The sequence below is a fragment of the Idiotropiscis lumnitzeri genome, chromosome 5, assembly GCF_059441095.1.
Source record: "Idiotropiscis lumnitzeri isolate Australia: NSW breed Sydney's pygmy pipehorse chromosome 5, RoL_Ilum_1.0, whole genome shotgun sequence".
NCBI lineage: Eukaryota > Metazoa > Chordata > Actinopteri > Syngnathiformes > Syngnathidae > Idiotropiscis > Idiotropiscis lumnitzeri.
In genome coordinates this window covers 9160643-9181244 of record NC_142395.1, presented here as the reverse complement: position 1 = coordinate 9181244, position 20602 = coordinate 9160643, and the positions used below count along the sequence as shown (strand labels likewise).

General features: G+C 40.8%; 3 protein-coding genes across 3 annotated transcripts; 2 read left to right on the top strand and 1 right to left on the bottom strand.

The window, feature by feature from the left end:
* Positions 1-1503: 1503 nt before the first annotated feature.
* tmem208 (transmembrane protein 208) lies at positions 1504-3544 on the bottom strand. Its single transcript, XM_088296648.1, has 6 exons — positions 3358-3544; positions 2874-2969; positions 2660-2719; positions 2450-2586; positions 2079-2163; positions 1504-1943 (listed from the first exon to the last, which is right to left on the bottom strand). Exons 1-6 carry the CDS (start codon positions 3361-3363, stop codon positions 1806-1808), a joined length of 522 nt encoding a protein of 173 aa, XP_088152774.1. The 5' UTR covers positions 3364-3544; the 3' UTR covers positions 1504-1805.
* Positions 3545-3866: 322 nt separating this feature from the next.
* slc39a1 (solute carrier family 39 member 1) lies at positions 3867-10105 on the top strand. Its single transcript, XM_088297216.1, has 4 exons — positions 3867-4147; positions 4691-4821; positions 5147-5446; positions 8897-10105. The coding sequence occupies exons 1-4, from the start codon at positions 4033-4035 to the stop codon at positions 9248-9250; spliced, it is 900 nt and encodes a 299-aa protein (XP_088153342.1). The 5' UTR covers positions 3867-4032; the 3' UTR covers positions 9251-10105.
* Positions 10106-11863: 1758 nt separating this feature from the next.
* On the top strand, positions 11864-20549 carry LOC148336847 (retinaldehyde-binding protein 1-like). Its single transcript, XM_088296273.1, has 9 exons — positions 11864-11953; positions 14488-14650; positions 14787-14825; positions 15977-16105; positions 16171-16375; positions 19246-19424; positions 19554-19712; positions 19789-19899; positions 19982-20549. The coding sequence occupies exons 3-9, from the start codon at positions 14817-14819 to the stop codon at positions 20126-20128; spliced, it is 939 nt and encodes a 312-aa protein (XP_088152399.1). The 5' UTR covers positions 11864-11953; positions 14488-14650; positions 14787-14816; the 3' UTR covers positions 20129-20549.
* The last annotated feature ends 53 nt before the right edge of the window (positions 20550-20602 follow it).

The following is a 20602-nucleotide window of genomic DNA, read 5'->3' as shown; positions in this document are numbered from 1 at the left end:
TTATCTGAGCCGCCTCTCCTCACTCGGGTCGCGGGGGGTGCTGGAGCCTATCCCAGCTATCTTCGGGCAGTAGGCGGGGGACACCCTGAACTGGATGCCAGCCAATTGCACGGCACACAAAGATGAACAACCCCACGTGCTCACACTCACACCTAGGGCCAATTTAGAGTGTTCAATCAACCTAACATGCATGTTTTTGGAATGTGGGAGAAAACTGGAGTACCCGAAGAAAACACACATGGGCACGGGGAGATCACAAAGGAAGGCCGGCGCCGCAATTGAACCCTGCACTTATGAACTGTGAGACGGATGTGCTAAGCAGTCACCTACCATGCTGCTATCAAAAACAATGAAAAATAACAACACAATTATTTTAACAAAAAACTCATAAAACGGGCCTGGACAAAAATGAGTCGACAAAATAATTTGACCATAGGGACATGTTCAACCAAGTTGTGACCTCTAATTAGCATCACAGTCTTCAAACTTAACATAATCAGTCAGTCAGCCTATTTAAAGGGTGACAAGAAGTCACTGTTCTGTTCGGTGAAATGGTGTGGACCACTCTACACATGAACAAGAGGAAGCGAAGGAGGTTTGTTGTATGTTAGAGGTAAAGATTATAACCCCACCATTAGTCTGAAGTAGGGTTATTTTATCAAATTAAAATAAAATAACCAAAACTATAATTGAAAAAAACTAAAATAATAATATAAATAAATAAATAAAATAAAAAATAAAATAATTTCGAAAAACTAAAACTAACTGAGACTACATTTTACATTTACAAAACTAAGTTGTAGAGAAAAATTGCTTCGTTTTCATCTTAGGCAATTAATTTGATACACAAGCTTTTAGGGTTGATTGAAAACATTTCTTTCGATATTAACTGCACGACCATTTACCGGAAGAGCAGTAGGTCGAACACTCATGGGTGGTGTATATGGGTTGATATTTGTGCCACTAGAAACTGAATCTAAATACGTATTGTTGATTTTAATGTGAATTGCTCAACTAGAATATTTGAGTTGAAAACTGAATTATTGAATTGAAAAAGTACATTTGAATTATACAAATTGTATATTGTGTCATTAAAAATTACATTTTTCCATCAGATTTTCTTTGCTAGGAACTGTATCCCAATAAACTTGAAAATGAATTTAAGACTGTAAATTGCTTTTTTAATTCCTCAAAGAAAAGTGCACCTTAACTAAAATTTCAATATTGCATTCAATTCGCCGAGTAAAAATTCAAACCTCAGGACCTCCTCTAGGATGAGCAATGGAGTCCAGGTACACTTTGGCCAATCAGCACCTTAGTTTTGAAGGCAGTGAACTGCATCATTAGGTTTGCATTAGTATATAACCTAATGTCACTTGGATTGATGCTGGAACTTAACCAGCTGAGCTGAGGCAGGTACACCCTGGACTTTCGCAGGATATTAAAAAAAAACAAACAAAAAAAACCCATAAAAATTATGGATAGAATCACATTACAACAGCATGAGAATTGTCATATTTTTAATTAAAAAGAGAATCAATCATCCGTGCAACATAATATGACTTTAAACTTCGTCTGTATGCGTAGGATGTTTAAGTGCCACACATCATAATGATGCGCAGGTGCCAACTAGCCACTGACGCCCGTAAATGAGGTGTGATTGCATGCGGGAACAAAACAAACATGGAAATAACATGATAACAAGATCAGATTTGCGTTGAACAACAAAACGTCTTCCATGTAATAATTTAGGATTACAACAGATCCTGTGTATAAAAAAGTACTGCTTTGCTTGTTCTGCAGCATCAGAATCTCTTCATCTGTCGACGATCTTGTCTTCTTTGCCTCTTCTCATTCACTTCCTCCGGGGCTGATTGGCTCTCTGCAGAAAACCAGGGGCCCAGAATGTTCACCCAAAGCAGATGAGCGGCACGAGCCGGGGCCTGGCAAATAAACAACACGCCATTACGTTTCTTTTTAAAAGAAGAAATTGAATAAATGTGCATGGGATGACAGCAAAAATCTGAATTTTTTTTTTTTTTTTTATCTGAAGCCATTTTTATTACAGAAACTCTTACCAGCAACCACAGATACCAAAAATATGAAGAGATGCAGCTGAGCACTTGGACGAACACTGTGAGCAGGATAACGTCCTTCAGATGCCTGGTAGACAAAAAAAATAAAATAACACAAAAATACTTGATTGTCAGTAAAAAACAAAAATTATATTTATTACATTTGTGAGACCTTTTAAAAAATAGTATGCATGAATAAATTGTTTGGTGCCATCATGTCAAAACTGAGTGTAATTTCTTTGTCTTCATATTATTAACAGTGGGTGACTAATTTTAATGTATGACAAAATAGAATGATAACATACATCAAACATTGCCAGTACAGTTAATAAATGCTTTATGATTAGACAGTTTAATGTAGTGTGATCACTTACTCCGCCATTCCCTGCTCCATGTTTAAATCTATTCCTCCGTCAAGGAGACTTCCATCATCAGCAAACACTGGCTTGGCCATCGTAGACATGGAGCGGTAACTCCCAACATACACAGCAAGCGCAAATGCTAATAACATCTGTATGAAGAAACATACAGGTCAGACAGTAGTTTTCCCACAAATACACAGAACACTTAAATATAATACTCACCCATGTCCAAAATGTTGATGAATTGTAGAAGATCAAAAGATTTACAGCAACATATATGGCCTGTACAAGATTATTTACAGTTAGAAATTGGAGTTACACAATTGACAACAAAAGCTTGAAAAAGCTCATCATTACACTATGCATTCCACTGACATTTGACTATGAATGGACATCTTGCCACTTAATGTCACACAAAAACAAGACTCATGCTTACATTAGCTCCCAGAATGACTCTTGTATAGAACCTGAGAGTTGACTCATTCTCCTCGAAAATTTGCTTCTTTCCCTTCGTACCAACTTTTCCTTTGGGCTGTAAGAAAAGTGGGGGGGGGGGGATATCGGTTTCATTAATAACTTCATACAAGCATGTCATGTCATGAAATGAATCAGTGGTTTCAAATCACTTGGGTTTTACTTTTGACCTTTATTATATATTCCATTCATGTATGGAAGTCTTTTCAGTCATTGTTGAATTTTTGCAAAAAAGTCCTCATTTTCTACACAATATCACGTTAAGGTAAGATTTTAATCCACGATTAGAGTTATTTAAATATATAATGATATAATAACAACAATAGAGAACATAATTTGCGGACTCAATGCCAAAGTAAATTAACTTAAAAAATATTTGTGACATTTCACTTCGTGGTCATGAGTTTGTGGACGCCACAAAAAAGTGCATGCATGTGAAACCTCACCGCCATTAGATCTCAGAGAAATACTTGTGGTCGCTTCTACTACGTTTGTTACAACACGTTGTCCTCGAATCCACCTCCGCGACGGTTAAGGTCCTGCATCGAAAACTTGGAGACAAAATCGCTCCGTTGTTAATTCTTGTAACACATCAGCGTTCAATGCGTCTGACAGTACATTTCCGGCGCGTAAAATAAACGTCATCGCAGTTTTTTAAATCTCAAATTTGATGGAAGTGTACCCTCTGGTGGCCGTTTTACAATGGTTCTATGGTACAGTCGTGCCAACGGCGAACTTTTAAAACTAACTGTAATCACCATTTGGCGTATTATACATTATTACACACATATGTTTCCACCACTTTCCAAAGTTAGTTCATTACACGCAAGTGTAGATGACGTGGCAAAGTGGGAAATTCCACATTCAAAATGGCGCGGGCGTGCCGTATCTTGGCACTGGGTCAAAATGGTCAATGCGAACTTTATGAACTGTATATCTGTCTGTGGGGTTTTTTTTCTTTGGGGATGATTTTCGACCTTTGTCAGCCACCGTAGAAGGAGCGAGGTATCCACTGCTCATTTGTGTTTGTGTTGTCGAACAAGCCTTATGTAGGTCCACAACTTACTCGGTACTAGTTCTGTAGGTAGCGAGCCATTGTCTGACACTTAGACAGACACACGATGGAGTTTTTGCTTCAAGTGAAAATAGGGGCTCTGTTCGGTTTGTTGCTGCTCACTCTTTTTTTCGGCTTCATCCCCGCGCGAGTCACATGGTTCAGAAACACTAACGGGACAGGTAAGTGCCCTTATGGAATTCGAATTAAAAGTCCTGTTTATTTTCTTATGAATAGAGAATTACGTTGACCGAATTATATAATACCATAATTGCAATTAGAACTGTTTTGACAGACGGATAAAATGGGCGGAATTGCATTATTATTTTTATTAGTTTTTTTAAACCGGTGAAAAGTCACGTGTTCACGTCAGATTAATCGTCAGTGATTTTATCAACCGTGAACAAAGCATATTTGTGCTGGAAATTTGATGAGATTACTTTTAACACTGATTAATTAATAGCAGGGAACATAAAACTACGACTCTTTTCCTTTTTAAGATGAATGTTGAATTCAATACAATGGTATTAATGTGAATATAAATTCAATACAATGCTGCATATGCTGTAGCCCAAAGGGATACTATATGTCCACATATGCATAATGCAGCCCAAGGTGGGCACGACCCCCGCGATTAAAGGGACGGACAAAATCCCTCTGCTTTCCGCCCTTTTTAAAAACCTAGAATTGAGAGTTTTTTTTTATTTTTATCTTTGCATTCTTAGAGACTCATCGCACAGTTTTGAGTCTGATAAGCTGCTTTGCTGGTGGAGTCTTTCTGGCGGCATGTTTGCTGGATATCATCCCAGATTATCTGGAGGACATCAATACAGCCCTGCAATCCAACATGATTGAGGTAAATCTACCTGGTGCGGCAACTTTTCTCTAGCTCGCATTATTGTGATCAGTTAAGAGAATTACATATTTGATGGAGATTGGACTGTATGCTCTAATACTACTGTGGTTGTGCATTGATGTAATTCTCACAGCAGAATCATTTATTTCATATTACCGAATTAAAGTGAATTGAAGATTTGAAATTAGTCCAATAATTCATTAATTGTCCATAGGTGTGCATGTGATACAAAGGATTGGCTCATTTTGGTAGCAGTGATTTTCTTTTTTCCAACAAAATGTTGTGATATACCAGTGATTGATATCATCTTTTATGTGTCACACAGGTCAATTTCCCACTTCCTGAATTCATCATGGCTGCCGGTTTCTTCATGGTCCTCATATTGGAAAGGATTGTTCTGAACTGTCGAGAGATGGGTGGGACTGTGGATGAGAGGGCCCCACTTATACAGGACAACAGGAATGGCCACGGCCACGTGAGTCCAGATCTGGAGAGCAGCGGCCACCATGTCCATGTCGACTTTCAGGCGCACTCGCCATTTCGCTCTTTCATGCTCTTCCTCTCGTTGTCGCTCCACTCAGTTTTTGAGGGGCTCGCTATCGGCCTGCAGAACACTGACTCAAAGGTATGTAAAGAAGAATGCCATTAGTTGACATTGAGTTATCTCGAGGTTACAGATAGTACTGAATATTGAGCAAGATTAACTCAGATTTTGCTGTCTTGACTAACACTTATACTTGCATAGTACATAAGTGCCAGTGCTGTATTACAACGTATTGTCATACTGAGAAACAAACCATTAATATATTCACAGAAATTTGATAGATCTTTTGTGTATCATGAATTGGGACTAGTAAGTAGATATACCTTAAAGGGGAATTTCCAGCTTCTGGTCGGGTGCTTTGACAAGAAAGTAATATTGCGGTTATGAGACTTAAATCATGTCATGTGATCATGGGACCCTCAGTGCAGCCTCAACATTCTTTGGGTGTAGCTTCAAGACTTTTCACCTATAACCTTCATTGTTGTCATCATGGGCTCATGAGCAGAAATACATGTTTAGAGGAGATAGCTAGTGCTTGTTCTTTGCAACTTAAAACTGTTCCTGCCTTAGGATCAACATTTTTAGTGCACTCTGTTTCTTGTCTTGCTGATATCAGTTCATTTTGAGGCAGAGGCCATGTGTGATGCAAATGCACGACTGCATACATTTGTATACTGCGAGGTAGGGTTGTTTGACAACATTTCAATTACAAACCAATGACGGATAATTTTTAAGAAATACCTTTTAATTCCGACCTTAGGGAAAACAGTCACTCTGCAATAAAGATTTAAAGAAAATAAAGCACAAACAACTCACAAACAACTCTGAGTTCAGTTAAGTTGGAGTTAACTTTAATAAACAAACAAAAGTGAAAAATAAAATATAGGACTAAGAAAATAATACAATAAAATACATTTGCATTTATATAGCGCTTTTATATGGATACAGGTTCAACTATTAATCGTGAAGCATGACACTATAAAGTTGGAAATATGGCTGTTCATATGACGAAAAAATATTACAATATAACGGTTTCATATCAGCTGGTATTGATAAATACAGAATTCTTTTACCTATTCAAAATAAGAAAACTATGACATGGAACCATCCAGATGAAAAATGAAAAATTCCGTTCAAATCGCAATATGCAGTAACGTATTTTGCGGACTACCAGCGTCTACTTTTTTTTTTTTTACCAAACTTTGAACCCTGCGGCTTTTATTTATGGATTTTTACTGACGAGCGTCAAGCCATCAATAGATATTGTGTCCATTCTTGTCACATATAACCAATGAACTCTTCACAGTGTGTCACAGTCGTACGGTCTGTGAGGGGGAAGGGAAAGTGCCTGAGACTTGCTAAACACCTCCCCCAAGTTGTGATATTCAGGGGGAACCAAAGCAAGATCAGGGGGAGAAACAGGGCTAGAAGGATAGGATGTTGGAGATGCCGAACGCAAACAGTGTGCATGACAGAAAGTGCTCCAGCTAACTATGGATGAGGAAGTCCAGTCTATGTGCGGGTTATGAAGTTTTAACCAGGGTAGTCCAAGAAGAAGAAGGAGAAGAAATGATCAAAAACCTAATGAGCTCTTGATGGTTACCCGAAATGGTAAGAGAGAGTGAAACAGTCTGGTGTGTAACAGTACCTAGGTGGCTTCCATCGATGGCACTGATTGGCCATGGCGAGTCTAACGGGGACATGGAGAATTTAGCATTCGTAACAAATTCTTTGTCAATAAAATTTTCATCTGCCCCTGAATCAACCATCACTTTAAGTGAGACAGAGTAGTTGGGGGAGGAGACAGTGGCATGCAAGTTAATGCGACGAGGAGGTTCATTTGAGGTTCTAGTGTCACTCACCCTAAGGCGGCGTTCTGGGGTATCAAGAGGACCCCTGGGTACGAGTGAGCACTGATTGATGAAGTGCCCAGGCTTTCCACAGTAGAGACAAAGACCCTGCGCAAACCGCCGGGCGCGTTCCTCCTGGGAGAGGCGAGTTCTGCCGAGTTGCATTGGTTCTTCCCCGGCAGAAGCAGGCATCAAGGTGCTTGTGAAAGCTGGGTGATCCGTCGTGGACTTGCCGTGTGAGGGGAGTTAGGGTGGGCAGGTCTGGCACTCCGACGGCGTTCTCTGATGCGGTTGTCAATCAGAATCACTAAGGAGATTAATTGCTCGAGGGACTCAGGCTCATCCCGTGTAGACAGTTCGTCTTGAAGCTCTTCGGACAGTCCGCAAACGAAGGCTGTTCTCTGTCCTGCCTCATTCCATCCTGTTTCAGAGGCTAAAATCCTGAACTCTATGGCATATTCTGCAGCTGACTGCGAGCCCTGACGTAATGCCCATAGTCGTTTGCCTGAAGACTCATTACGGAAGGGCTGATCAAAGACTCTGCGCATCTACTCAGAAAAAGCAGAAAATGATCTCAATGTTTCTGACTTTGACTCCCACAAGGAATTGGCCCACTTCCCTGCTTTTCCCTGAAGCAAGTTAATGACATAGGCCAGCTTGGCGCGATCATCCAAAAAAGCGCTATGTTGTTGCTCAAAAACCAAGGAACAGTTTACTAGGAATTGGCCACAGGCTCCTACCTCTCCAGAATAATGTTCAGGTGGCGGAATGTTGGGTTCACGGTGAAAAGGCACCGCAGGAGTGGGTGATGACGGTAATGGTGGAGGCGCTGGACGTCATCTGGATGGTCAATGAGTTGACGGTGGTGGAGAGGTTCTGAATAGACTCCATAACCTCCCTCAGGATTTGGTCGTGTCGGCCGAGCTGTGCCCTCATGGTGGATTGGGTCCTCTGGGTCTGCTGGGTCCATGATGGTCAGTACGTGCTGTCACGTGAGGAGTGGGGTTTGGACCCAAAAGCAGACAGGAGACGGAGGTGGCGACGTAATAGACTTTATATACAAAATTCTAAGTAATAACAAGCAGGCCTGGATTCAGAACACATGGAAAATGGCTGACATCCTCACACGAAGAAAGCTTGACGTACTGACGATGTGTCTCTGAATAACTTGCTCTTAAATTCTCAAGGAATCAAGCCTATATGACATCATAAAAGACCAGAGCATAAAAGGACCTTAGCAACTGTGTAGCAACGGACACATTAAGGCATATCACAACACAGTGGACCAATCAAAGTGTACAAGTCTGTCCACGTATTGAATGCTTATCATTGTTTGCGTTTGCAACAACATGATTTACATCTGTGGGAGGAGCCAGCTTCCTTAAAGAGAGAAAGAGGGAGTGAGAGAGAGCATGACTCGAAGGTGACAAACAACGCTGAAGCGATGCATTTGAAGAAGCAGTTGGGAGCCAAAATAAGCATCTTTAATTGCGTTTAATTTGACCAAAGGGATAGAGTGTAATAAATACTGCCATTTTGCCTGGAAGTATGTTTTTCATTTAATTTCTTTTTTGTAATGACTATGAAAATAAATCTGTTATTTCGTTTAGTAAAATATGATGGAGGCTGGGAAAAATGCAATCAGTTTAAATGACTGAAAAACAAACATTTCACCCGCCAGGTGTTGGAAATCTGCATTGCCATACTGGTCCACAAGAGCATCATTGTGTTCAGCCTGTCGGTGAAGCTGGTCCAGAGCGCCGTTCGTCCCGCGTGGGTGGCGGCTTACATCGGGGTGTTTGCCGTTATGTCGCCTTTGGGCATCGCCATTGGCATCAGCGTGATTGAGGCCCAGCTGACGGCCGGAGCGCTCATCCAATGCATCCTGGAGGGCCTGGCGGCGGGGACCTTCATCTACATCACCTTCCTCGAGATCCTCCCGCATGAGCTCAACTCCCCCGGAAAGCAGCTACTCAAAGTGCTCTTCATCCTGCTGGGCTTCACCGTCATGGCCGCACTCACATTTTTGGGCTGAGAGCACGAGACGTTGAAGATTTTGGCTTTGTGTTTAGATTCGTTTTCTGTTCTAATTGTGCATTCACATTTATCTTCACGTTTCCGCTGCAGGTCCTTGACTTTTCATATCCGCCACTGGTGCATTTTTACGGGACCACATTAACAATGCTTGGTGTTTTAGACCTTTCAGTATACTTTTAATAATGTTTCATGAATGATTTGTAAATATAAGTTATTTTAGTTAAGAGTTTTATGTGAGCAGGGCCTGTTTAATTTCAAGTAAGTCAAGAGTGATTGAGGCGTTTCCAAACTGTCACTTATCACTGGAAAATATTTGGAACATGACTGACGAAACCACTGGAGATGTTTACCGTTTGTGTTTCATCCAATCATGTCAACTACATTTGTTTCTGTTTACGTTTTCTTCACTTGATTCAAACGAGAAGTTTGTTTCTCTACAAGTGCCTCCACTTTTGCACATGTACTGTACTCATTTTACAGGATTTTTTCCCTTTTGTTTGTCTTTGCTTCGTGTAGCATGCCACTGACCTCATGACATTTGATTTGTACTGATGTTTTACTGCACGGCCTTTAGCCCATTTGTGGTTTCTTTAGTATTTCGTTGCTCATATGATTGATAGCATGATTTGTTTTGTGAGCTTGCTTAAATGTAGGCACTCCTCCTGATGCCTTAAATATTGTAACCAAAAAAAGAGAAAACACAATCAAGTGAAAACGTGGGATTCTTTTTAATTTGTACTTATTTTCCCCCAATAAAGCCTCAGGATCAGAGGAAGACTAATGTACTAAACTAAATTGAACATGATATTTATAATCATATTGACTAAACTGTCATTTAATGAGTTTTAACATTGTCAAAAAATGAGAGCAAACAGCTTGTCCAATCATTAATAGTAATTAAAGGACAATCCTTTTTTCATTGGGAGCTACTACAAATTGCAACTTTTTATGATCAAATAAATTGTAACATATAACAAAGTTTAATTATTAAGCTTTTGTGATAGGAAATGTCCCCGTTCGCGTTGTGTTAAGTTCAACTCCTTTTGCAATTGAGGAACCTGCATTTCCATGAACTGGTTGTGTTTATTCCCTCATTCTGGATCTCATGTGACCAAGAACTGTGCCTGTCCAAGATTGTGAAATCCAACAAATGCATCGTGCTGCGGCCTGCAGTAAGTTCCTCATCTCGCCGTAAAGTCCTCTTGCCTCTCATAAATGATGTCAAATGTTATACAGCGCACTGTTGTTTAAAGAGTGTTTATAGTAGGTGCTTTTCTTTCACTTTTATCTCAGAGTGTGACCAACCACTTCTCTGTACACCCTCTGTAAGCAACATTGTGGCCTTTATATTGTGAAGTCATATAAATTGATTAATTACTATGTGTAATTATTAATCATTCTGTCTTCACTCTGACATCAGTTGACAATAAGAGACAAATGCTGGTTACTACGTCATTGTGCTTAAAAAAAGTTTATCGACAATAAAATCAATATTTCTTATGTGCCGCCATCTTGTGGATGTTCTTGTATATTACAAAGAGTGTATGAAAGTGCTATTTAGTCAATAACGTTTGTAAAGGATAGTTATAAAAATGTTAAATATTAAAATGTGTTCGTAATGTCGACTTACATTTTTAAAAAGTCCAGTTTTACGGACACTGGCTGGTATGTTCTGTATCTGTTCATTCTAATAATTGTGTTTATTACGTGGCCAGAGACATGGTATTGAGAGCCACACAAGCAACATACAGAATGTTTCATTTCAGTATGACAATTCCATACTACCTAACATTCAAGCATTCATCCATTCATGAATATTTCCTTTGCTCAAACTGTGGGCCATTGAGAATCACAAATGATTCCACATAAAAAAACAACAACAATTCCAATCAACTGTGATGTGTAAAACGTAAATCAAAAAAGAGCACAATGATTTTCAAATTATGTGGTATATTTTATTGTTGATGTGTGGGCCTGGCTCAGCTTCCCTCCGGACAGGTCGAGCGCAGATGTGGTTGCTCTTTGAAATGGCCTTTTGCTACTATCACCTCGAGTGCTCCACACCTAAATACTGGTCAAGCCTTTTGTCCTCCTGGGCAGTATCTCGTTTACATTGGAATTTCCAACACAAAGACTGGTCACTTCTTTCGTCTCCAATTCCCTCATAGTTATTTCAGAGAATTACTAAAATGTTCATAATAGTGGATATAAAAATACACTACACAGACAAGATATTTAATGTTAAAACGGATTAATTTGATGTTTTTGTTTGTTTGTTTGTTTTTGCAAATATTATTTCTGTAATATTAAAATGATTCCTGAAACACGTTCCCCAAATGGGGCCAGGAGAAAGAAAATGCTGGTAAAGTTGAGGAAAGCTAAAAAAAAAAAAAAAAAAATGACAGCTGTTTGGAGCATTCTACTGGTGAACAGGTGTCTTGATTGTATATAAAGGGAGCATCCCTCACAGCACAGGTGTCAACCTCCAGTCCTGGAGGGCCACTTTCCTGCATATTTTCCATCTCTCCGGTTGCAACACACCTGATTCAAATGAGCAGGATACTTATCAGGCTTCTCCAGAGCTTGCTGATGAGCTGATCATTTGCAGTGTTGCAGCCGCAAGCAATTGAAAGCATGCAGGAAAGCGGCCCTCCAGGACTGGAGTTTGACACCTGTGCCCTAAAGGTTCAGTAGTTCACACGTAAGGATGGGTGAGAACATTTGTCATAGTGCAGTTGGGAGGAATTTAGAAATTCCATCATCTATGGCCTGTAATACCATCGAGCGATTCAAGAAATCTATACTTGTAGGCAGCTAGGCTGAATAATTTTTTTTGAATACATGTAATCTTTATATCCTCGGTTGTCACTGCATTAAAACCCGAATTATTGTGTAAATAATATTGCCACATGGGCTCTGTAATGATTCAGAAAGTTGCGGTTAACACAGTCCGTCGTTACATCTATAAATTCAAGTTAAAACTCTTCCATGCAAAGTGGAAGCAATAAATTAACACCGGGAACCCGCACTGGTGCGATGGCTTCAAATTCAAAATCGGTGAATATCTGGGGGAAAGAAAATGCAACATGTTTGTAACTTTTAAGCTTCAATGGCGTGTATTCAGTTGAATATAATAGGTTTATAATGCATTTATTGGAACTGGGGTTTATAGACTCATCATGAAGACTTTGTATCGCCTTGCAAAAGGACATACCCTCAAAACTCTTGCCTGATGTTCTAAAGGCATTAATAACAGGCAAAAGGGGCTTATTCATGAGGATCTGCGAGTGAGAGGTTCTGTTGGAGAACAAAAGCCCAGAGTACAGTAAGTCGGCCAGCACAGAGGCCTCAGTGTGTGTGAAGGAGCCAGTGAAGCATCAAGCTCCGGTGCGAGATGGTGAGCGCTTCAAACAACTCATTAAGCTGCTCTCACACATCTTGGGACAGTCACGTTGTTTCCACGAAAGCATCACTCACATGCCTGAAACACCCCTGAACCAGTTTGCTTCTAACTCGTGTGTACATATGACATCACAGCATGTCAAAAAGCTTCCAAATGTTCAAAATTAGTGGACTGACTCATCATTATCCATTTCTAATTACAAAAGAATATTTTCTGCTGAAAGATGGATACAAGACAATTACGTAAGCGCATAACAAGCATTTAAACACAGTAACCTTTGTTTTATACTCTGCATGCTCTTTGTTTTGAAATTGATTGTTGTGAACAGTTATTAAGCAATTAAATGGCCATAGTGGATCAGTTATGGCTAATATGTGGTGGGCAACAACAACAAAAAAGTGCTCGCCACCAAAGGAATGTACAGAGAGGAATGTGCTATATCAAGTCGAGTGTGGTCTTTTCTCAGTCATACAAATAGGAGATCAAACCCCACATTCCACGTCACGCGATTTGCTCACGCTTGTATCCAGGTTCTTGTTCTTTCGGTCATGACCCACAGCTCGTGACCATCATCAGAAGGGGTCTCTTGAGCCATGCTTTGTCTGGACTCTCACTTAGCACCTGTTTGCCCGGGTGAGTCTGCCAGGGGCATAAATACCCTGGAAGACTTGGCTCCAAGATCATCGGGATGATGATGTCACTGCGACACGCATGTCGTTTCCACCACAGGGAGTTGACGAGCAAATACTAGCCACCCATCCATCCATTTTCTGTACCGCTTCTCCTCACTAGGGTTGCGGGAGGGTGTTGTAGCCTATCCCAGCTGTCTTTGGCCAGTAGGCAGGGTACATCCTGGACAGGTCGCCAGCCAATCGCAGGGCACATAAAAATGAACAACCACTCACGCTCACAAACACACCTGGGGCCAATTTAGAGTGTTCCAACAACCTGCCATCCATGTCATTGGAATGTGGAAGGTAACTGGAGGACCCAGAGAAAACGTAAACAGGCACGGGGAGAACATGCAAACGCCACTCAGGCCCCGAGCCAGAATTGAACCGTGGACCTCTGTGCTAACCAACCATCCACCTGTGCCGCCCTTACTAACAAATTATATAACCAATATAAATCAAGAAATAATTTACTTGTTGCATTAAATGTCAGTTGAATTTGTTTTCAAGTACTCTTTGATTTTTATGGAACAAATGATCAGATTTGACAGCTTAAACCTGTCCTTCTCAAATAGTATAGGGCCCCCTTGGGATCGTGCGTGTGACCCTGGGGAACCTCCTTATTGCCATACTATAATAATGCACAACCACGACGGTAGGCGACAGTGGCCATTACGTTTTTGTTAGTTTTTTGTTCTTTTTTCAGACAAATTGATATGTTTCGATTCTTTGCTGTTCCTGACTTGAAAAAATAATAGTAATAAAGTTATGCCTTGCTGTAACTTGTTCTATATTTCTTTCTTTTTTTGTTTTCTTTCATTTTAATAGGGATACGCAGAGGTCCACATTTGACAATTTTCGACAAATTTTACTTGATTTATTTATTTATTTTTTTTTATTTTCTAGGGTCGCGTAACAGAAAACATTTGGGAAACACTGGTTTAAATGCAAATTCAAAATGAACCATGCACGCTTCAACGCAAGGCAATCGAACCAGAAGACTTCTCTCGGCCAATTACTGGAGAAATGTATTAATGGGGAAAAAAACAATCTATGTCAATACAGTGAACATGCAATCATATCATTATTAAACTGGACTGTATAAGAAACGCTATGGTATAATTTAAAATGTTAATTAGATTGTTTTTCTCCCTGCCACAGAGTGACACTTGTCATCCAAGCTCCACCTTCATTTTGCACGATGCAAACGAGCCAAATGGTTGATGCCAAATGAGTGACGCCTCCTCCCCTTCGAGTCCACTTTCATCCAGTGGTCTTCTCATCTACAGTACCCCTCATATTCACCACACTCCACCTGCTGAAGGTAAGACTCACGTTGCTCACTAGATCTTAGTGCACACCTCTGAGATGAATTTTTTTTCACAATTGAATGATCTGTTTTTGTAGCATGTGAGACATCAACAGAACATAGCTAAAACACTCCTTTCCGTTCTCCACAGTGACACTTCTGTGAGATACCGCAAGCAAACATGGCCGCTGTAAGTACGATAAAAATACTGTGATATGTTTAAAGTGTTATTGTGACTGCTCTGGGATGGACCCTTAAGTTTTATTTTTAAGATGTGGCTTTGCAGGTCTTTTTTCTATAATCATGTGAAGCAGCTTAACCAGTCACTTAGTGTGCTTCGCTTGGGGTCCCCACGGGTTCACAAGCAAGCCTCGTACTTAAAGGGGAAGTCAAATCAAACATTTTCTTCAAAATAATGTGTTCTATGGCCCCTCCTAGTCTAAACACTACATTCTGATTAGTATTGCGTTGGTGGAATTTAAATTAAGCAGAGAAATCCGCCCATGTATTGGCTTCATCTCAGGGGGTTGCCGTTTAACCTTGTACTACTTGCTGTTCTCTGAAAAGTATATCACAGTGTTTAAGGGATCAATTAACAACCAATCCCGGCGCAAACCAACAAAACAGCCCAACTGTGATTGGTTGTTTTCTGAGCCCCAACTGAACCGCAACTCTGATGTCATTTTCAGTCGACAGCAAGAGTCAAAATGGCCGCCCCCTGAGATGAATAAAAATGAGTTTTCCGCTTACATCATATTCCACAAACGCAACATTAATCGCAATGCCGTGTTTAGACTAGTGGGGGCACATCGAACGTATTTTTTTTTTTAATTGTCCCCTTTAAGGTCGTTGTCTTAATGTTTTAATTACACAAAATGTGTGGCTACCATTATCTGCAAGACATAAGTAAAAATAAGTGTCAAGTCTTGACCTTCAAGTTTCAAGCAAGGCCAAAGCTTACTGCGGCAAAAATCCAGCAAGACCAGTCGAGTCTCTACTAGATTTCAGGAAAGTCATGCCAAGTTATTTGGTTTAAGCAAGTTAGTCAAGTTGTGAAATCTTTCTCAGTCACAATTTCCATAACGGTATTAACACATGTGCCACTTTGCACTCAGCATCAGCACTCCGGTTTGATAACTGGACAATTAATTTAGGTCACAATTACATCAGCATAAGTCAAATACCGCATCCAATAATGTTTCTTTCCAAACCAAAAATAACATCAATTGCAGATTTTCAAATGGAAACCGAAGTCATGTAGTTCAAGTCTAAGTCAAATTGAGTCTCATGGAGTATTGGAAGCTATTATTCATCAACGGAGCTGTCCGGTCTGTCACGCAGACTGGATCCTTCCGTGTGGTGTCAGAGGACGAGCAGGCCATGAGATCCAAGCTGGAGCATCTGACTGTGAAGGATCACGGTCCCGTCTTTGGGCCATGTCACAAAATGCCAGGACACACTGCTCAGAAGGTAATTAGCCAATGGGGAAGGGCACCTGACGTGGTGACTGTAAATCTTGTGCTACCACTGTTCAGGCTAAGGACGAGCTGAATGAGACCGAGGAGAGGCGAGCGTTGTCCCTCAAGCAACTGCGTGCCGTGATGAAGGAGAGGGCCGCCGAGGGAGATGACTTGGCCAATCTGGTGCTGGAGCGTTTCGGGGACAAGCCCGACGCACTGCTCTTGCGCTTCCTCCGAGCCCGCAAGTTTGGTGTGGTCAGGGCCCATGAACTCATGAAGGGTAACCAGCTTCAGCCTTGTCACGTATCATTATTTTAGCATTTGTCCACATTCCGTCGATATTTACTGATAGCTTCAATAATTGAGGGGGGATGCCTCTTTTGTGCTCCGGTTTAGCATGAATACTGCCCATCACTGAGAAAGGGAGCCGTGTGTTTGTTAATTGGAGGCTCCGGTGAGGCCCTGACAAAGACCTCCTTTGTGTCCAACTGGGACAGCAAGTTTATTTTACTTGTGAACTCATCGTGTACCGGTGGGAACTTCACAGCAGAGCACCATGAGCTACACTGGTTGTCTTGGTCAGTTTGACGTTATATGTAATCAATTTATTGATTGGTTGGTTGATGTGAGCAATACAGTGGATATAAAAAGTCTAACACACGTGTTAGAAATGCTCTTGTTCATGACAAGAACATGATGGATAATTTCAGAACTTTTGTTCCCTTTAACGTAAACTATAACTTTATTCGGGGAAAATGAACTGAAACCATTTTCGGGGAACAGTAAAATTAAATATATACAAATTAATGGCAAACACTGACTGTGTGACGAATATAGCCAACAAGCCTTCAAGAAATTTGACCTCAGCCAAAAATATTTATAACTGCCTGGATTGTGTTCAAATTGAACATAAACCACGCATTCCAAAACAGTTTCATATTATTCAAACACATTTTACAATATTACTCTTAAAATTAAATCCATCATCCATTATGTGTTCCGCTTCTCCTCACGAGGCTGCTGGAGCCTATCCCTGCTATCTTCGGGCAGTCGGCGGCGTACACACTGAACTGGTTGCCAGCCAATCGTGTGGCACACAAAGACAGACTCGCACTCATACCTCGGGGCAATTTAGAATGTCCACTCAACCTGCTATGCATGTTTTTGGAATGTGGGAGGAAACCGGAGTACCCGGAGGAAACCCATGCAGGCACGGGGGGAACATGCAAACTCCACACAGGAAGGCCAGAGCTGGAATCCAACCCACGACCTCAGCACTGTGAGGCCATCGTGCTAACCCGTCATACACCGTGCTGCCTTAAAATGAAATGTCTTAGTTTATTAAGTTTTTTAAAATAACACACGCAAAATTTATACATACGACAAAGACTCTCAGACAGTGACAACCCAGACTCAACTTAGCCCCTCCATGACATACAAATCTGGGCTTTCAGTCGATCACTTCAACATGCGGTACTTTCCTATTTAGACAAGGCTTTAGTGCCAACTAGTGGCCTCTCAAGAAACAGCACCAAAAACGCAAATAGGGGAATTTGTTAATTGTGAACGCCAAATGTGTGTACAGGATTACCGTGTTCGTTACGTCTGTGCTGCAAGGGCGGGGTGGAAAGACACACAGTAATAGTCTCATATTAGGAATCACTGCAGTGGACAGCAAAAAAGAAAAAAAAAGCCCCCACCCCCTGTTTTGTCTGGTGCTTGATCATGTGAGACTCAGTTGGTTTCTTTTAAACATGAGAAGCGTTCTAGACCAGAGTTATAATAATATAGGATATTCCATTCTAGTTAGTTTTTAGTGTGTCTTGACTTTAAATTAGTTTTGGACCGTGTCGGTTAGTTCTTATTTTTTCAAAAATGCTTTGTTTTAGTTGAGCTTTAATGTTAGTTTTGCAGGGTCAATAATATCGCAACTCAACTCATCTTTTTCGTAGTGCTTTCACAACAGGGAATGTTTGCCCAGTGCAAAATGAAAAAAAAAAGGTCAAGTAACATATGTACGATTCCCACATTAGTGTTTGAGCTTCCTCCTTATTGTAATATCAAAATAAATGGATTTTAAATAGATGCCAAAAATCTCATGTCTGAAACTAAGTGGCAAAGGCGAAAACGACAATCATAGTTAGTTTAATGAATGTGAAATGTCGTTAATTGTCGTTTCTCGGGCAGCTATTTTACAGCATTTTGACCTTGACCAACAGATATTGTGGTCGATAATTATACATGCACCAAACTACCAAATGAAAGAATAGATTCTCTCAAAAAAGTTTGATTCTGCCTTTTTTCATTCTTTTGTTATTTGGAGTAGAAAAAAGGTAGGGTGCGCAAAATGCAGCCATTTCTCCCAGTGGGTACACAAAGTGTAAGATGTATCTAAAACGGGGCCTCAATGCCATCTACTGGTAGTTGTACATCAGTAAAGTTATTGCAAAGTTAGAAATTTTCAGTGAAGGAGCATCAGACGTTCCCCCTCCCATCTATGTTGAAGAAAAGATAATAGACAAGTAAACTCGTCAATGATTTTTAAAAATTGTGTATTTTATTTCTTTGACGGAAATTTTTTTTTTTTTTTTTAGTTGTAGAAATTTTGTTAGTTTTTGTTAACTATAATACCCTTGCTTTAGAGCTGCTCCATATGAGTATGTTGAGTGAGATGCGTGTTGATTTGCCTTTCCTTGAAAAGAAACACAAGCTCGGCTAATTTCCTGAAAACGTTGTCTTCCAAATTGGCAGGAGTTTCCCTTTTGAGCATGACAATAACCCAAAGCACATCAACATAAAAGTAGTTCTATTTCTCTCACACATGTACAGTATATATTGTACAATAAAACATAAACGTAGACCAAGTTCCATTTCTCGCACATATGAGGAGGGAAAGCGTTAGTTTTTGTGTGCAAATGGAATGTGAACTTTTTCCAAGGGGTCAATGAGTGAAAAACAAATACCGGTACATGCGCACACACAACCTTAATTGGGGTCTTGCTATGAAAAACATTATACATGCTATGGTGAAACAGAGGTGTCATTGTGTGTGACGCGCCTTCTCACACACACACACACACACGCACTCCAATGACAGTTTATGACCCACGATGAAGATAATGCATTGTCGTGGCCCGTGGGTGTTTGTAGGTTACGTACGCTTCAGGAAGGAGTACCCTGAGTTATTTGAGAACCTGACGCCTGAGGCGGTCCGCAGCACCATTGAGGCGGGCTACCCCGTGGTTCTGCCCAGCAGGGACAAATACGGCCATGTCGTCCTCCTCTTCAACATCGAGAACTGGGACCTGGAGGAGATCACCTTTGACGAGGTTGGCAAAACATCTTTGGTAGCTTTGACATATCCCTGCGAAATACTAAATCCATCCACACGTCACAGGCCAGCATCGGTCTCGTAGGTGTCGTCTTAATGCTACCGCTCCTCTTTGTGTGTGTGTTAGATTCTAAGAGCGTACTGTGTGATCCTGGAGAAGTTGCTTGAGAATGAAGAGACCCAGATCAATGGTTTTGTCCTGATAGAGAATTTCAAGGGCTTCACCATGCAGCACGCCTCTGGCATTAAGCCGGCCGAGCTCAAGAAGATGGTGGACATGCTGCAGGTCGGTCAGCTAGCCTATGTCGTTAATAACTCAACAAGGTGAGCATTTTTTGATTGTTGTTTTGTTCGCTGTGCAGGATTCGTTCCCTGCCCGTTTCAAGGCGGTCCACGTCACCCACCAGCCGTGGTACTTCACCACTACATATAATGTGGTTAAGCCTTTCATGAAAAGCAAGTTGCTGGAGAGGGTATGTAGAAAGGGGCGGGGCTTATGCACTTCTCTTTCCGCATCACTTTTAGTCTCATTGCCATTAATACCTTTGACCTCAGGTGTTTGTTCACGGGGACGAGCTGGACAACTACTTGAAAGAATTTGATGCCGACATCCTGCCTGCAGATTTTGATGGGAAAGCTTGTGTGGCGGACTACCAGGCCATCGCCACCAGGCTCTTTGGCTCTGAGGACACGGCTCTCTGAACCAGGTCGTCCTTCATCCCAGATAGGCTGATTTGAAGCTATCGTGAAAACGTAACTTTTTTTTTTTTTCAATCTGTGAGGCAGTGCTGAACAGAAAATTGTTTAGATTTAGTAGAATGTGGTTTAAGGTGATAATTGAAATGGATGCTTAGATTTTGCAGTTGTTCGGGATGTGCAACTTTTTTTGATTTATCGTTCTCACGGAGGTGGTGCATTTGGTGTTTGCCTTTACAACTTGCAGAATTTGTGCCTGCAAACCTGCCGAATGAATGCTAACAGAAAATGAAGTGGTTATAATGCAGGATAACTTCAGAGTAAAAAACGAGTGTCTAAGTAAACATGCATGGTATTAATATGTTCTGTCTCTGTGACTTTGTTATATAATTAAATTGTAACAATGAATTGCCTAATGCACTGCAAATACCATTTGTGGATTTTTAACTACATTTAAAAAAAAAAATTGAGGGGCTGTAA

Excerpts from the sequence above, each read along its gene's own strand:
- tmem208 (XM_088296648.1), bottom strand. Across the intron at positions 2,587-2,659 it reads CATCAACATTTTGGACATGG|ATGTTATTAGCATTTGCGCT; the intron begins GTGAGTATTATA and ends TTCTTCATACAG. Across the intron at positions 2,164-2,449 it reads ATGGAGCAGGGAATGGCGGA|GCATCTGAAGGACGTTATCC; the intron begins GTAAGTGATCAC and ends TTTGTCTACCAG.
- slc39a1 (XM_088297216.1), top strand. The coding sequence starts at position 4,033 with ATGGAGTTTTTGCTTCAAGTGAAAATAGGGGCTCTGTTCGGTTTGTTG. Across the intron at positions 4,148-4,690 it reads CAGAAACACTAACGGGACAG|AGACTCATCGCACAGTTTTG; the intron begins GTAAGTGCCCTT and ends TTGCATTCTTAG. Across the intron at positions 5,447-8,896 it reads TGCAGAACACTGACTCAAAG|GTGTTGGAAATCTGCATTGC; the intron begins GTATGTAAAGAA and ends TTCACCCGCCAG.
- LOC148336847 (XM_088296273.1), top strand. Across the intron at positions 16,106-16,170 it reads CAGGACACACTGCTCAGAAG|GCTAAGGACGAGCTGAATGA; the intron begins GTAATTAGCCAA and ends ACCACTGTTCAG. Across the intron at positions 19,900-19,981 it reads AAAGCAAGTTGCTGGAGAGG|GTGTTTGTTCACGGGGACGA; the intron begins GTATGTAGAAAG and ends CTTTGACCTCAG.